We start from the raw sequence: 17770 nt of genomic DNA, 5'->3' as shown, positions 1-17770 counted from the left end.
CCCTCTGCCCTGTCTCAACATTAGCAGCCCACCCTTGGCATGGCTTGGGCACAGGCCCATCAACAGGAGATGGGTTTGGTCCCCACCACAATGCAGCAAAATGCAGGAGGTGCCCAGGCTCTCCAGGACCACGTTTCTTTGGGGCAGCAAAGTTGCAGCTGAAGTTAAAGGCAGCTGGCTGTGCAGTTGTGTGCTGATCCTCAACCCAGGCATTTTCTCTTTCCTGGCAGGCAATGTTTTGTGAGATTTCTTGATGCAAGTTGCATCAAATTTTTTCATTTCCATTCCAAGGAGGACATTTTCCCCACCAGTATATCCAGTACACTTTAATCTGGTTTATGTTTTAAGCAATGCTTCCCAGTCTCAGCCTTCCTCTGTTATCTGTAGCACAAGGGCTCCTTCTTTTCTGTCTCTGTGTCCTCCCACTAACCACCATTCTGCTGTGCCAGGGTAAGAGCATGCAGCAGGGCAGGCCTGTGGTCCATTGCATTTATTCATGACATTGTTTGGGTGGCACAGAGGAACCATTTACATCCCCTGTTTCTGACTTGCTGACCCTGGCCAGTGCCTTTCTCACAGCGTTTCAGATTCAATGGGCCCTGAGCATCTTTAAATAAAACATACAAAATACAAGCCTGTAGCAACATGACTGTTTATCACGAGAAAGGCATGAAATCCCCACTCTCCTTTGCAGTCTTTTCAACATCAGCCCACTGCAGCCCAAAATTCCCTTTCCTCACCTCTGCCTTTCCATCAGTCCTGCTACAGGGGACCGGTCACGCCAGCACCACTAACACCGTCTGTTTGACTCTGTTGCACAGAAAGACAGGCAAAAGTTCTGATTGGAGTGGCCTGGAGTCTCTCTTTCCTGTTTTCCATACCAACTCTGATTATTTTTGGGAAACGGCAGCTCTCCAATGGGGAAGTGCAGTGCTGGGCTCTCTGGCCTGATGACTCCTACTGGATACCCTACATGACGGTGGTGGCTTTCCTGGTGTACTTCATTCCTCTGATCATTATCAGGTAAGCCTGAACCGCAGTCAGCAGGCGTGTGGTGAAAGCTGTCAAGTGTGCAATCAGCTTAATGCTTTAATTTCTACTCATTCATTACAATTTCATTTCCACACTTGCCTTATAGTTGCTTCGGGTTTTATCACATAATGCACGGGTCGCTGTACTTGCCCTGGGTGTTCTCCGTGCCGGTATTAATAGCCAGAAACATTTTCTCTGAAAAAAGGACTGAATCTCTGAGTGTGTCCACTTATCTCCACAGCTTCAGGCTTGAAACATATCTTTATAAATCCAGTATGAATGTCTAGCTATTATGACAAAACACAGTTTTAATAAAAGAACAGGAAACCGTACTTAATGTTAATTAAACTAAAATTAACTTAAAGTGCTCTCAAGCTTCATAGTACTAGAAGAGTGTTTCTTCACCAGGATGGAAAGAAATCTCCAAGTGTTTGAAGCTGCCAACCGCTCCTAAAATACAAGCAAATAAATTTATTCCCATTTTGTAATGGGAAACCTCCACTGCAAATATTTGAGACTATTTGCCCCAAATCACAAGGACAATCTGCAGCAGAGTCTATTTTAAACTGAGGTCAACCAATATCCCAAGACTGTGCTTAGTGAATTTTACTGCTTCCCTCTGGGGTCCTGCTATTAGCTGCTGTTAACCTAAAATTATCTAGCCATAAGAAACTACCAATGCAAAGGAGCAGTCAAAAACTGATGTGGAAGGGGGGTGAGGCTTCTTAAGTGTCTTGAAAGGCTGCTGGTGGCAGCGACTTGTTCTCCGAGCCCTTTCCTTTCTTTACCTTTCTTTACAAGGTTGCAATAGGATTTCTTGGTGTCCATCCCTTCTTCTCAGTGGCAAAGATGACTTGCTAGGACTCCTTTTTTTCACCTTAATTTGGTAACACACTGTTTGGGCTGTCAGTGAGGAGCTATGCGTGTATGTCCCTTGGACATCTCTCTTGGTCCATCTGCTTTGCCAGCAGGTGATGAGCCATGAGTGTCCATGAGCTTCCTGCTCATTAGCACCCCAAGTGAGAGCAGGGTGGGGAGACTGACCTTTTCTAGATGATGACAGGGCTGGCTACATAAGCTATATAGTAAAGGCCATGTCACGGATTTAGTTCCTTTCCAGCTGAGTTGTGCATTGAGGTTTCTTACTTGTTTAAGCGTGGAGATTAAGTTCTGCAGCTTCTAATGGCAACAAGTTGATCTCTGATACAATCAAAACCACATGGTGCCTGAACTCATCTATCTGACTTTTGATACGAATTCAACATTGACCAGTGCTGCTCTCTAGAGAGAAGGAACAATTTTTATACTTTGCTTATAACACATCAGTTTTCTAAGCCTTCCGTTTCTGTGCCAGATTGCACAGATATAACAAAAGCATGAGAATTTCTCCTTAAAGAAAGGATATGAGGGCAATAGAGAAAAACTACTTCAAGATTGTCCAACTGCTCTTCCTTCCCAGACAGGATCATTTCTCTTTGTATGTTTTCCTGTCTCTTAAAACCAGCCTGGTTTTAAATAAACCAAAAAATATTCTTGGGAATATGTAAATAAAAATGTGGGTGGGTCTGCAGTCCAGCCTAACAGCAAAAAAAAAAAAATAAAGACATACAGAACAGACAAAAAGTAATTTAACCGTGAAAAGCAATGGCACTAGAAAACTTGAGGCTGGCTTTTACTGTGAAAGGAGTTAGGAGTTTTTTTCAAGTAACCAGCGATCAGGAAATTCTAGCCAGCATCTTCAGTGCTTTAGGTAAAAGGCCCATAGCCTGTCTAGTTATCAGCCATTCCACAGGCATGTGAAGCATCTCTTTCAAAGATCAGCCACCTCTTTTTACATGGCATGTATACTATTTTGGCAAGGAAAGGCAAGTGACATAGCAATGAATTTTTCAGAGCTGCTGACTTTATGCTCCCCTCCTCCCTGCCAAAGGGAGATATTCAAACCAGATCAGCTCTGTGACTTGCTTTGCAGTCAATCCCCAGAAGCAAGAAGGCAATGAAGGCGCAAGGGGAAAGGAAAAGGCAGTGAAACCGGCAGTTCATGAGATTGCCCTGACAGCTGAGACACGGGTAAAGCATCCTAAAATTTTTGCAGCTTTAACCTTAAGCAACTTTCACACGAGAAGTTTATGGCAGGACTTAAAACACCGGCCTTGGAGGCACAGGGCAGAGCAGCGCCCGTGGCCTGCCCAAGCACATTCTGTCTTTCAGCGCATGCTAACACCAATGCTCCCATGCCCTTGCCAGCACAAGTCAAATTTTTGACAGGTCCTAAGTGGGAGGAAGGAAAGGGGGTGGCACAGGAAAGGATTTTTTGGTGCCCATTGATTTCTAGTAGTCAGTGACACTGTTTTCTTCAGAATAGAGAGGATTGTCTAAAATCACATGAAAAGAGGATTACCACTGTGGCAAGGTCACCAGAGGCACGAATGAAATGCCATGCAGTTTGGGAAGAACTGGCTATTTTTTCAGAACAGTTTTTCAAGCTTCAAGCATACAGCTGAAGGTTGCAACTTCCCAGCTGATGTGTCTGTAAAATATGTCAACGTAGCCTCAAGGTGTGACATCTATTTCATTAAAATTTCTTGGCAGACCAGAAGTTTAAAGTTAATCCACCTGATGCGGCTGCAGCATATAAATAATCTGGTAAGAAGTTTGCAGCTAAAGAGTGGCAGGAATGGCTGTTAATGTCTGCAGGGACTCCATTTCTCTGCAAAAGTTTCGTTCCACTGAATTCTTTCAGACGCACAGTGGCTTTGATGACCAACGAGATGTTTTTTCATAAGGGTGAGTGACAGAGTTCAGGTACATGGTAGTTGTGTGTTACTCTGTCAAAAAAATAATTATAAAAATGACAGGTGTTACTTAGTAAACAAAAGAAGGCATTTTGTGAGGTTTGTTGGGGGTTTTTTTGTCTAATGGCTTTTAGCCGAAGATGTTGTCAAAAAAGGGCCACAACATAATGACGGAGAGACAATCCATAAATCTGCAACTGAAAAGTCAAGGCTCAGTATCTAAGAAGCCGGGAATATGAATAAACCAGAAGCCAAGGCAGACGCCACACTTACTGAGGAAGTGAGGCAGGGCGCACACAGAGAAAGAATAAAACCTTTTCTGCAATAATTCATTTTGTTTGCACAGCTACTTTATTTTCTCCACCAAAGCACTCTGATTTAGTTGCGTGGCAGGTGCCTGACGCAATGTGGGACACTGGCTGGTGGAGTTAATTCTTAATTAGTTCTGCCTCCTGAATCTGCTGAAAACCTAACCTCTAAAGCAAAGCAGTTCACTGATGACAGCACTTTTTCTGGCACAGTTCATCCGAAGTGCATACAAAGGATAAAATTTTACTTTTCAGGTGCAGGGCTTAATTCCATACTACATACGCCACTTCGGCTGAGCGCTTTTCATTCGCTACAGCCCAGGTACCATCATCTTTTAAGCTTCTCTCATCCATCCCTCAGCTCTCTCGGAAGAGCTGATTTCACATGTTCCTGACACAGCCTTCAACCACCTCACAGGAGCTGTGTTATTCATAACGCCGCAGCCCGTGGAATGAATTATTAAGCTGATAACCTTCTGCTCAGTCTGTAAAACCCATCCACCACCAAGCTAATCCCTCAAACACTGTGTGGGCAAACCCTATAGATTCCAAGCCAAAACACGAACCAGAAGAAAACAACAATCTGTTCCTTTTTTTTTTTTTTTTAAATGTCTATATGAAAAGGCAATCTATGAACAAAACTGCAACAGCCTGAAAGATTGAAATGCTTGAGGTCTGTTCCCACCGCTTCTTCACAACTGGAGAATCAGCAAACAGATATCAAACACCTTGTGGGTTTGTGGCGAGTTTTTTATCTGATTATAATACAAACGAGCAAGGCCTGAATAATGAAAAAGAGAATGAAAAGCTGTGATTAGATTTTTTTAACCCAAGTGTGTGGTTAGCTTTGAGAGCTGAGAAAAGGGGAGAATATTTGTTCTTTTCGTGTAAAAGCTCCCTCCCCTCCTCCCCACTGTCTCAGTGCCAGTCAGGGAGAGCCACAGATCCTGAATCACATTCTTCTTTACAGCACTTCAAAACTTGGTCTGTTCTTCCCTCCTATTTAGACTCATCTACCACTTTTTCTGCCGTTTATATCATCAACCTACCAAAATCCAGAAAATACAGAAAAAATAATTAGGCAGCCTGTTGTAATTAGTTCTTTCCTATTCTGGGACATCATCAGCTATAATCAAAGCCATTTCTCCTGTACAATATATGCCAAGCAGAGCTCAGACGGTATCTGTGATAGATTAATACCTCCGGGGCATTGCTGAACAGAGGTTAAATATGGGTCAAATCCAGATTACAGACTGCTCTCCTGGAAATATTTGCACCTGGGCCCCTCAGGTCCGGTGATGAGGAGATGGGAGAGCTGCTGGGTTCCCATTCTGTATTGCTACTCTGTGCCAACGATTATATTCTGACACTTGAGTATTTTGAAATATATTGAGAAATTTGGAGTATTTTTTAGCTCTTATTCATGATCACTAAATACATTTTCTTATACTTTAACCTGATAAATGTAATATGTAGGCATTTACCTAATATAATTCCAAATTCAGATTTAAAAAAATTGCAAAAGCTCCTCTTGAAGCACAGAGAAAAAAAAATATCCATCTGCTGTTTAAAATCAAAACTCCAAGAAAACATTTGCTTTGGAGAACAGAAAAATAATTAGAAGAGAAAAAACAGAATCAGCTAAAATGAAAAATATGGAACTAAACCCAAGACATTGCAATGAAATAAAAAATTGATTAAATAAAAGGTGTTTGAATTAAATCAAATAAAGGAAATAAAAATAGCATTAATAAAAATACCAAAGGTCATCTTTTGAGCTTGATTCAGTGAGCACAATCATTTTTGCCTGCAATTTCCATTCATAAATAAAAAAGCCTAGGTCTTGCACGTATGTTCTAATATCTGCCTGTCTATTCACCCCTTACCCATGCTTACAATGGTTTGTTCAGATGAAGTTACATGTACCTATTGTCTTTGGATAAATAGTGCTGTAAATTAGCTACCATAAAACATAACGCAGCTGCATCACTTTGCACAAATAAAGTACAAGGAACAATAGGCAATGCTGGATGATAAATATGAGCAATTAGCAGGGAGCTTAAGTGTACTCTTTGCCGTGGTAAAGTTTCATTTTACTAGCAAATACTGAAGCTGGGTGGGATGCTAGCATAATGCAATCATTTATTTTTAAAAAAAATTAAAAGTCTGTGTTTGAAGAGTGGGCAGACCTATAATTCTCATGTTTTTTAATATCAATACATAGCTATACCAGCAGACATTTTATTTTCCAAAACAAAAGTAATCTATGAATTAAAAACAAAGATGGACTGTTCATGGTAGCATTATGTATGACTGACCATGAGTGAGTTAGTTACACGGACAAGAAATGCTGTATTTACCAATGGGGCCATATTAAACAACATCATTAACAGATAACATGCTACAATGAACATGTATCTTAGTCCTTCAGAATCTGGATCAAGCCAAACTGGTTTTGGAGGTGCAATAAATTTCATTTGCTGAGATACACCTGCAGTCCGAACCATATTCTTGTATTTTCCTGACATGTCTCCAGATAACGCATTTTATCAGGGCTATAAAAATAGCTGCATTTTCAGATCAACAGCATGTCCTTTCTACCATGGAATCATAGAATCATTTAGGTTAGAAAAGACCTGTAAGATCAGCAGGTCCAACTGTTAACCCAGGACTGCCAAATCCACCACTAAACTATGTCCCTAAGCACGGCATCTATGTATTTTGTGAATGCCTCCAGGGATGGTGATTACACCCCCTCCCTGGGCAGCCTGTTCCAGTGCTGGACCACCCTTTCCGCGAGGAAATGTTTCCTAACATCCAGTCTCAGCCTCCACTGGCACAGCCTGAGGGCTTTTCCTCTTGTCCTGTCCCTTGTTACCTGGGAGCAGAGACCGAAACAACACACACACCCCCACCCCCCCCACCCCCTCCCCGCCTACAGGCTCCCCTCAGGCAGCTGTAGAGAGCAACAAGGTCCCCCCTGAGCCTCCTCCTCTCCAGGCTGAACCACCCCAGTGCCCTCAGCCACCCCTCATCAGACCTGAGCTCCAGACCCTTCCCCAGCCCCGTTGCCCGTCTCTGGACACGCTGCAGCACCTCAACGTCCCTCTTGTAGCGAGGGGCCCAAAACTGAACACAGGATTTGAGGTGCAACCTCACCAGTGCCCACTGCAGGGGGACGGTCACTGTCCTGGTCCTGCTGGCCACACTGTTTCTCATACAAGCCAGGATGCTGTTGGGCGCCTTGGCCACCTGGGCACACACTGTTAGCTCATGTTCAGCAGCTGTCGACCAGCCACACATGCACACACCCCACCCCGGTCCTTTCCCACCAGGCACTTCCCAGCCGCTCTGCCCCAGCCTGCAGCGCTGCCTGGGGCTGGTGTGACCAAAGTGCAGGACCCAGCACTGAGCCTTGTTGAACCTCATACAACTGGCCTCGGCCCATGGATCCAGCCTGTCCAGATCCCCCTGCAGAGCCTCCTGCCCTCAGGCAGATCAACAACCCCCCCCAGCCTGGTGTCATCTGCAAACTTACTGAGGGTGCACTCGATCCCCTTGTCCAGATCCTCAGTAAAGACATCTATCCTGTGGTCTTCAAAGCCTGAGCAGCTCCTTCTCAAAAAGGCTTGGAATATTTTTCCATCCAGGCTTCACTGCTCCACCTCAGCTCTTTCTTCCCTATCCTTAGTCTCTCATCTGCAAATAATAGGCCACAAAAACTCATATAGTATTTTAATATCATAGCATGCATTAAGATGACTGCATAGTCCCCAAGAATCCCCACTGAAGGCTGGAAGACAGCGCACTACACACAGAGACAAGGAAACCTGACAAGGACCTAACAAACTGTACATCACATCTCCTCGTGCTTTCAGTGGAGACAAGGGCAAGGAGCATGCAGGCATGTTACATGTGTTGGAAAACTAGTTCTGTGGCAACGTGCATGGTGTGCTTTTACATCTTGGCAGTGAAGACTGAGCAGCTTGATGTCAAGAGGAAGGAAACAGAGATTACAATACGGTCAGAATGGTGCAGACCATTGCCAACACCCTCTTGTCCACCTGAATACCAGTTGTCATCTGTCATCCGCTTCTCTCTGCTTATCTGACACTTCATTTTCCATCAAGTGGGAATTTCTTCCCACCCTTTGAGATGTCACCAACCGCCATGTCCTTCTCCAGCTGCATTTTACAGATAGGAAGAAGCTACAAATGCATTCTGGAAAAAAACTGCTTTTCCCCTATAAGAAAAAGACAACTTCTGTTCTTTAAGTGCTCTCTTTTTATTGTTGTGGCTTTGAAACCCATGTGCAGATGCCTTTTCTGATGTTAAGCTTTGGGTGACATATTTCTGGAAAGTCCAGTTTCTTAGCTTCATACCAACATAGCTGGGAAAAAAAGAAAGATTAGGTACTAATAAGATCTGGAGTCCCAGAGAGATCAAAGTATAAAGGCATAATTGTGGCTGGCAGAACTGTTGCTGGGAAGCGTACCTAGCATGACAAATGACTCATCTTTCCTGACACCCACCCTGAGCCTCTGGTCCCCTCCCGATAAGGAAGGCTCCAGTGGATCCAGCTATAGAAAAAAGAAAGACGAACAGAAGCAAAACCACTGGTACAAATCCATTCTGTTGGCAGCACTTTAGAAGCCACCGGATTAAACCAGGAATTAAACTTTCCCCTGGCCTTCTAAAAATTGAGGATTCAAATGAAACAGCATCTAATCTCATATGTGAAATGCCAAGTGAAGAAGATAGCTGCTATAACTGCGTCTGGTGGAAGGGATGCTCCTACCAGGCTCTGCAGCCAAGAGGGCAGGATTTCTGGGGTCAAAGGGAAGGCAAGTGAGGAGCCTGACTTTGTAATTCAATCCTTTTGGCACTTGGCTGGAAGTAGGGAGTCTGAGTATTTTGGCTATGGAGTTAAGCTCCTTTGTCCTGGTGTTTAGGCAACTCTGAATGTGTCCTACTGGGCACACACAGGTCTGCATCAGGGGGGATATTGTTTCAACTGCAAATAAAAAGGTCAGGCTAGAGATAGCAGGCTAGGGAGAAAATAGAAAAAAGTCTTTTAGGAGCTGCCTGGAAATTTTCTTGAGACGACAACAATTGTCATTATGGTGCATTCTTATTCATTGGAACAGTCAAAGGAGAAATGATACATGAATTTTCCACCATTGTCAGTACAAAGTACAAAAGAACTCTCAAGTGCACCAGCTGATAAATAAACAGGTTCTTGAAAAGCCAGGAGATAAAAGGAAAATGTTCAAGTCAGCTGGGAGGCATGCTGGACCTTTGAAGGGATTAAGGAGGGCAAGCCAGGGTCTGCGGCAGATGCATGCAAAGCCCTCACTGGGCAAGTACACTACTGCTCTGCAGCACAGCCCAGGCTGCACGCTGCATCTCCAGCCCTCATCTATCGAGCCTGGAAACCAGATGGCTCAAACTTCCATAGAAAAGAAGCCTCCAAGGCACACAAATACTGCCTTTGCAAGTGTGTCTAGGAATCACGGGTGCTGTAGGAAAGGCTTGTGTATCAGTCTGAAACCTCTAATAAGAATAACATCTCTTCTGATAATAAAAATAAATCACATTATAGTAGGACACATTTTAGTCTCATCTTTATCTGAAATAATCTCCCTAGCTGCATCTTTTTCACAGACTCACTCCTGAGGTCTATGGCAATTAATGGTCAGGCTGCCCCAGGCCCCCCAAATCACCACTGTGTATTGCAAACAGCACACGATGGCTTCTCTTACAAGGTTTGGTTTTTACATCAGGAAAACATGGCAACCTGAGTCCATTATCTGAAATAATCTTAAATCATTTTTGTATTCTATAGCAGACTAAAAGGTAAAACACCAGTACGCTTAATGATTTTTAACTGGACGTTATGCACGCTTGCAGGAGAAAAGGCAGACAGAGCAAGGCCTTGTATTTTTTTTTTTATGTAAACTGCTGAAAAGGTAACATCGTCATCCAGGATGTGGGTTCAAACTGCTCTTCAGCTTGAAGGAATTATTTTTACCTGTTCTATATTAAATAAAAAGAATTCTGGATTTCTTATCACCATGGGAAAAGTCATAACCACCCGAGGGCACTGCGGACTAGGACGCTTTTCATCTTTCCCATTGAAAGTATATGTATATTCCCCTCTAAACATGCAAATTGCAGTGGATCTAGTTTTGAATCATCTAACTCTTCCCACCTACCTGATACTTCTGTCCTTCTCTATTTCCATCCCAGGACCTTGAGACCTGAAAGTGACCACCACGATATTTAACTGCATTTCTCATGGATCTTGCCCCTGTTGAATTCCTCAGGATACCGTTTTATTCATCAGCTTCATACTCACAAAGTAACATCAAAACAGAAGCATACACACAGCAAAACCAGATCCCTCCCTTTGCCATTTCAGGCTGTTGGCCTGGGGCTGGTAGCCAGGCAGATTTGGCCTCAGCTAGCTCCAAATCCCCAATAAGCTCTTGCCTGTGAGATCTTGGCCAAATCACGGCATTCCTCCGAGCCTCAGATCTGGCATCTGCAAAGCCAGGACAATGATAACGACTTCCATGGTGAAAGCTCTTCAGAACTGCTTCTGAAAAGTATTACAGAAGAGTTATATTTTATTATTGTTGTTGTCATTATTATTACTATTATTATTACTATTATTATTCCTGTGCAGTCTCATTATCTCTACGAGCTCCTTACACATAGATAAACGTATTCATTGAGCACGAACCTCTGAGATGTCAGTTAAACTTACAGTGTCTAATAATACCAATGACTCTCTCCCTTCTGTAGTGTCATATACTCAATCGTGATACGAACCATCTGGATGAAGAGCAAAGCTCAGGCTGTCATCATATCCAGCTGCCCTGGTGAGTCTCAGCACACACGTGTCTCCAGCCTCGTGATTCAAATCCAGCCGGTCCCCCAAATCCAGGAATGCCTGGACACACAGTGTCGTGTTGGGGCCCCATCACTGCGGTGGGAATGGGGTTTCTGTAATTGCTCATTTGTAACTCTTTTCTGCATTATTTACCTTCTTTCCTTTGACACTAAATCCCCTTTAAAGGGGAAAACATCTGTAAGAAAATAATTTAAAAGTAAAAGATCCTTATTCTAGAGCTCAAAATCCCTATTCCCAGAACTCTGCCCATTTCCAGAATGATTTTCCTCTAGCATATACTTAGATAACACTTTTTCTGGGTTTTCACATGCCCTTGCAAGTCTGGACTTTTATCAAGATCAGAAATTCCTGGCTATGGAAAGCCATAAAACAAGCTGGGTTTTCCACTCCAAGACCACAAACGCCACATTGCTTCAGAAAGATATCTTCTGCTTACATTTTCCCCTTTAGAATTTGGGTGGCTCAGGTTTTGAGTGTCCAACTTGAGCAGGCTTGCAAGTGTCTGAATTTCAGCAGCTCCTGAGCCCTTGCCTGACACCGGGAGGGATGGGCTTTGTTGCTGTCCTGTCTGTGGCATTACACACTGGCACATGCACACACCAACCCTGCTCTTTTACTAGCCAAACTGTTCTTTCCCCAGGTGGTAAAACCTCTGCTGGCTACACCAGTCGTGGGTTCATATCCAGGGCGAAAGTGAAAGCGATCAAGTACAGCATCGTAATTATCCTTGGTAAGTGAAAAGCCCCACAGCGGTAGCTAGGGAGGATTGCTGACGTTGGGAAGCTGGTTTTCCTCAGCTCCCTCCGTCATCAGCAGATGAAGTGCAGTAGATGGCTCAGAGTAGGACCTGTACTTAGACTCCCTGCTTCGCCTTCTTGTCCTTTCCCTCTCCTCTAGCTGATAAACTCCTATTTTAGGCATCTGACATAAGCTTCAAATGAAATTACATGCACAGCCCCTCATGTGCATAAAGAAGGTGAAGGAGGGATATTGCCCAAAAGGAACAAAGGAAGGGGTCCTCTCCTTCCCAAAAGATTTGGCGACTGAGTTGTCTTTTAGGCTTGGAGACTATGTACAGCATGTTAGGTGCTGGGGAGAGGAAGGAGAGGTGAGGGATGCAGAGCAACTGACTCTGATGTCACAGGTGTGTTGCCTGCTGAGGTGGGAAGAACAAGCTCTCCTTTCCTGACTGGGCAGCAGATGACTCAGTGCAGGTGCTCTCCGTCTCCCAGGGAGATGACATTATTCTGATGGAATTAGGAGGCTGACATTCTATCTCAATAAATAAAGGCAGCGTCGCACAGGGCTTGTGATTAGCTGCCAGCGACAGGCAGGAAGGCGACCGAAGCTATTTATTCCCAAGGGCCAACAGCTCACCCCTACCAGTGAAAAAGATCGCTTCTCTTGCCGACACTACACAAAAATCAGATTGGATGATATTGTGATAATAGCTACTACTGAGGTGCTTTGCTCACTGTTTAGTGGTAGCGTCTGCAGACATGAGAGAGGCTGATGTAATTCATGCTTTTCAGAAGCCCAAGAACAGCTTCTCTGTGTCTGAACTTTCCTGCGTGGCAATCAGAGAAAGCTTTTGCCTGAAACAACTACCATTGCAATGCCATCAGATGTTAAGGGCTCACCTGGATGCTCAGTATTTCAGAAGGGCTTGATAATATTAGGCAGCCAGCATTGCTTGGTGTGCAAACAGATGAAGGCACCGAACATTCATAGATTTTTCTAAAGCCACTTAAAGTTCTGCGTAATCAGTGTTATGCTCCATACACTGACACCGTATTGCTCTTTTGCTGGAATCTGTGCATAGATGTTACCAGCTTAGTTACTATAGAGGGGAGTTTACCTCTTCCTTGCACGTTCAATGAGCACTCAGCTAACTGCCAACAGAGAAATACTGATCAGTATGACAAGAAAGCAAACATGAGGTTGCTGCTGTCCCGTTTGGGTCAGGGAGAGATCCTGTGTCTGATTTCACAGATACCTGTACATTTTTAACCCAGATACTTACAGCTTAGTTGAGCGAACTGCCTGTCCCACCGTTTCTATGTAAATCTCGAATCAAAAGTCTTTGTGAAAGGAGATGACAGAAATCCGTGAGGGGTAAAATTTATTCCCTGTGCCTGCAAATAAGGGTAGATCTGTGGCATTTTTAATTCTAGCATCTCTGAACAAAAGCAGGGGCTATGAACAACGCAGTCCCCTCTTCCCTTCCCCAAGCTTATCTCTTAAATTGCAGTACAGGAATTAGTGTCCTCCTGCACACCCTTTGTACGCAGCACCACCAGCCAGCATGCCAAATGACATGTTGGTCTGCCATAACGTGGTGTGAAAGGGTGTAATTCCTTGCTCCTGGGTGTCTAAAAGCCTTTTTTAATAGGTGGCTGTGAGGGGCAGTGCTGTCACAGAGAGGCAATTTGGTGGTGTGTACATTTAGATTGGCTGCTCACTCAGGGGACCATTAAAAGAGCGCTTCACTATAACTGATGATGCTTTAACTGGCTACCTATTTACCCTTTATGTGTTGTGTAGTGTTCAAAACTGTCTCGATATATCTAGAGGGAGCACTCTAAACACTTAAAGGAGCACACATAATATATTTTATGGGCATTCAAATAAAAATAAAGACAAATAAAAGCACAATCTAATAACTATTCTCTTAAATAAGACCCTGAATAGGGAGAGATTTCTTTTTTGCATGAACAAATATTTATGTGTTTTGCCAGTCTCTCAATGCATGTGTGATTACCTCCCTAAATAGCTAAACTATCTAATGTCAAGCTGTTCCTCTCTCTGCCTCTCTTCCAGCATTTGTTCTCTGTTGGAGCCCTTATTTTCTGTTTGATATCCTGGACAACTTCAACATACTCCCCGAGACCAAAGAGCGCTTCTATGCATCTGTGATCATTCAGAACCTACCAGCCTTGAATAGTGCCATCAACCCCCTCATCTACTGCCTCTTCAGCAACCGCCTCTGCCCCCCTTTTGAGTATTGCTCCTTTACCGTCACTCTGACTACCCCTAAGAAGGGAGGGAACACATAAACACAGTTCCTAACCTGACTACCTATTTTCCCCTGGTTTAACTCTGACCGTTCCTTATTTTCTTTAGGGAAAGAAGAACTCGAAGGCTGGGGGGCACTTTCCGGGACAGGTGCAATGGAGGGCAGGAGATGCAGGTCCTGTCCAAACCAGAATACATCTAGCACAGCTGATGCTCCACAAAGGCACACCGTGACCTGTGTCTAGGAAAGGAAAGGTTCCCAACGAGCCCTGTGCATCGTGAGCAGACGGACACCGACTGGCAAGACCCCACGCCTTGCTGCTGTCGAGCAGCCCATGTATTTTGGATCGGCACCGCAGCCTCAGCAGCTGCATGCTGCAAGTGCTAAATCAGTAAAGGGGTTTGCATGCCACCATTGTGAAGACTTGCCTTGGCACACTGGTTTTAAGCAAGCTGTAATACATATATGTACTCCAAACTTCAAAAAGCAATGTAAATGGTGTCTAGTCAGTCTTCTCTATTTTTTCAGGAGCCACTAAAAGCCATCTACTGCACTGTCCAGCTCACATAACTGATAGAAGATTCACAATTACAGAGCAAGGACCCTGCTTAAAATTAACACACAGGCACTTTTCCAATGAGAACACACGACCGTCACACTATGTAATTATATCTGGGTTTCATGCACAACCGCTTACAAAGCAGTACCCAGAGAAGAGGGGACTGAGGGGCTGGGTTACTGCCTCCCACCCCTTCTGGTCCCACTTCTCAGCTCACACCAATGCTCCCAGCTGCACCGGTCCTGCTGTCACCCTTTTCCCACACAGTATTTCTCTATTGTCCTACTTTGGTGTGTTGATGGCATCCCAGGGTCCCTGCAGAGCTCCCACATGACACATCCAGATGGTCATTTATTTCTGGGCTACCATATTAACTAAGTGTTTGCCAGCCTCTCCCAGCCCCCGTGGTGGACCACACACACAGATCTTCACATGCTTCTGTGACAAAGGCCCTAAGCGGATTTTGGGGACCTGACAGGGAGCTGCCAGTTGTGGCACCTCATCAGCACAGACCAATCTCACTGCCTACACAGCAGCATCTCCCTGGCTCGTGCCCTGTGTAAATCATTCGTGTCACTTAAATCATGCAGGGAGCCATACGCATCTCTAGACAACCTCAGAGCTGGAAAAAAAACCCAAGGGGAACCATAAAACTCAAATTATATTTAGAAAAAAATCCCTGTTAATGGTCCCATCCTGTACACTCATTGTAGGGGCTGTGGAGCATTGGCCATCAGGCAGAGCTTTGCTGCACAGCGCCCGGGCTGTTGGGCATCCCCTTCCCCCAGCCCTCGGGGCATCCTCCCACCACATCCTTCTTAAACTTAAGAAATGTTCTCACATGGGTTGAGCAGGTGGGTGGACGATAGTGACTTCAAGGTGCATTTTACCACAAGGCAACGGGAAGTGTTTGTGTGATAATTCACTCTAACCAGCTGTACGGCAAGTGTGTTTATTTCGTCCTGGTAAAAAAAAAATATTGCATTATTACTTAAGTGGAGGCAGTTTAAACAGGTTATTTTTATTATCATGATTTTTATTATCATGATCCTTTGCAATGAGTTTGTTCCCCACAAGAACTGAATAAAATTTATTTAGAATTACCTTTATTACAAAAATATTTTTTCCTAAGTAGGAGATACATAAAATTGTGGGGCTTTATGTTCTCAGGAAAATAAGTAAAGGTTCTCTTTTTATTATTATGAAGTTCTGTTATGTCTAAATTTTGGTAACAGCTTAATTAAAACCATAAATCTACACCAGCCTTTACAGCAGCCAACTTGGATAGATTGTATATAAGAACTAGAACAATTTTTTCTTCTTGTGGGCATGTTATAACTTTCCCAAAAGTGGACTGCTCAGTTTAAGCCTCATAGTGATACAGATTTTGGTTTTTAACTTTTTCATCTGATACATATACACTGGCTACCTACTTTTGAACAATTAATGGAGTTTGTAGACTTAATACCTGGAAATCAGATAACATTTCTGAGCAGTACTTTGATTTGCAAATTTAACATGTCTCAATCCCACTAAGATTTGCATATTATTCACTGGGGTCACCACATGAATTATCCCATTTAAATTAAGCATATGCATGAGTAAATGTAAGGTTCCAGCCTTAAATGAAGCAATTACCCATTTATTTTCAAAGAAAAAGTATTTTTGTTTCATTCCTTATTGCATTATGTACCGTTTAGATGTTGTTCCTATTCTTTTGCCTCTGGACATGATGGTGACGCCCTTCCTCCTATGAGGATCTGTCAGTTGAAATGTCCTCATACCACTTTTGCCTGCATCCCTTCCAAGTAATCAAATACAGAGGTAAATAATTTATCTCATTTTCTATCCTGCTTTCTTACTGTGCAGGACATGGCATTTTACTACCTATTTATATTCCTCAAAACTTTTATTCTAAAGAAATAGAAAAAGCTTGAGTTTTTGCATTAGTCTGGAAAACACTTGCACTGCCATTCTTTGTCTTTTGGGAGACAGATTTAGGGATTTCATCTGACACCGGCAGGTTTCTTATTCCTATTCCGCATCCACAACTTGTTCTACATCTATTTACTTGCCTAACGGTGACAGAGTTGTTACAAAAGACCCCACACCTATGAGGAGAGGTAGCGAAAGTCAGTGTCAAGGTCTGAACACCCAGGGAGTCTGAACACAGCAAGAAAAGGGCACCCAGCTGGTTTGCCCGTGACAGCCCATGAGGAGCTGTGCTCTTCACCAGCTTTAACACTTCCAGATGCATCTGTGAGATCCTCCTGACATTCCCGCAGCAACCAGAAATATTGGTATGCGTGACTGCTAGGACATAAAATCCTGTATGATAATAAAGTCCTGTATGGTTATAGATTCCCAGGAAGCATGAAAAATCAGATACTCATCCCTCAGAGAAGTCACATCAAACAGCATAGGACTAGGATACTTTTCCAACTAATATATTAATTCAAGAGAATAGAAAATGTGTGCTTTCTGTGACAGGTTCAAATAAAACCTGTATGAGAAGGCTATTTAATTTGTTCTTGGACATTTTTCTTATGTAATTTAAAGTTCAGTTCTCTTAGCCCAGTTTCCATCTGTCGCTAAAAGCATAAACCAGTATTTTGTCTTTCATCTTGGTTTTGCCTTTGAAATTTCTGTCTTCTTTTTCATTTTTATTTAAAAAAAAAAATACGCAAGACAGCAAAAATTAACATCCAAATCACTGAGTAGGTATACTCTAATAATGCAGTGCGATATTCCACATTGCAGTCAGGGAAGAACAGCAAAGTAAATGCCTACCTATAGAAGCATTTTGCATGCTCTTGCACACTGCTGGCCAAGTGCCTAGAGGTGCAGACTTTATCAGTCAAAAAAGAAAAGGAAGCTACTGCCTGGTCATTTGTAGGTTTTGAGGTTTTTTGGTGGGTTTTTTTTTAGAGATGTCTTTCACAGAAAAAATAAATGTTTTGATATGATACAGGATGATTTGAGTTCCACAGAACAAAATAAAATTAATTTTTACACATGTCTAAGACTTGCAAGGAATGAACGAATGAAGGTCCATACTCTACAAGGTACCTAGACATTTAAATACGAATTGTTTTAGTAAGAATTGGGCACATAAATGTCATTACAGAAGCGGACTTCCACAAT

At 43.2% G+C, this 17770-nt stretch overlaps 1 protein-coding gene across 1 annotated transcript in view; it reads left to right on the top strand.

Moving 5' to 3' along the window:
* NPSR1 (neuropeptide S receptor 1) overlaps positions 1 to 14414 on the top strand; it is a 59409-nt gene extending 44995 nt beyond the window's left edge. Inside the window, exons 5-9 of the mRNA XM_056338723.1 lie at positions 822 to 1023; positions 10943 to 11019; positions 11692 to 11781; positions 13872 to 14052; positions 14175 to 14414. Of these exons, the coding sequence (XP_056194698.1) occupies positions 822 to 1023; positions 10943 to 11019; positions 11692 to 11781; positions 13872 to 14052; positions 14175 to 14268 (644 nt within the window). The 3' untranslated portion in view covers positions 14269 to 14414. The remainder of the gene's footprint in view (positions 1 to 821; positions 1024 to 10942; positions 11020 to 11691; positions 11782 to 13871; positions 14053 to 14174) is intronic.
* Positions 14415 to 17770: the final 3356 nt, after the last annotated feature.

The sequence above is a fragment of the Falco biarmicus genome, chromosome 4 (assembly GCF_023638135.1).
Source record: "Falco biarmicus isolate bFalBia1 chromosome 4, bFalBia1.pri, whole genome shotgun sequence".
NCBI classification, from domain to species: domain Eukaryota; kingdom Metazoa; phylum Chordata; class Aves; order Falconiformes; family Falconidae; genus Falco; species Falco biarmicus.
The sequence above is the reverse complement of the archived record's forward strand: the minus strand, read 5'-3'. Positions and strand labels throughout refer to the sequence as shown.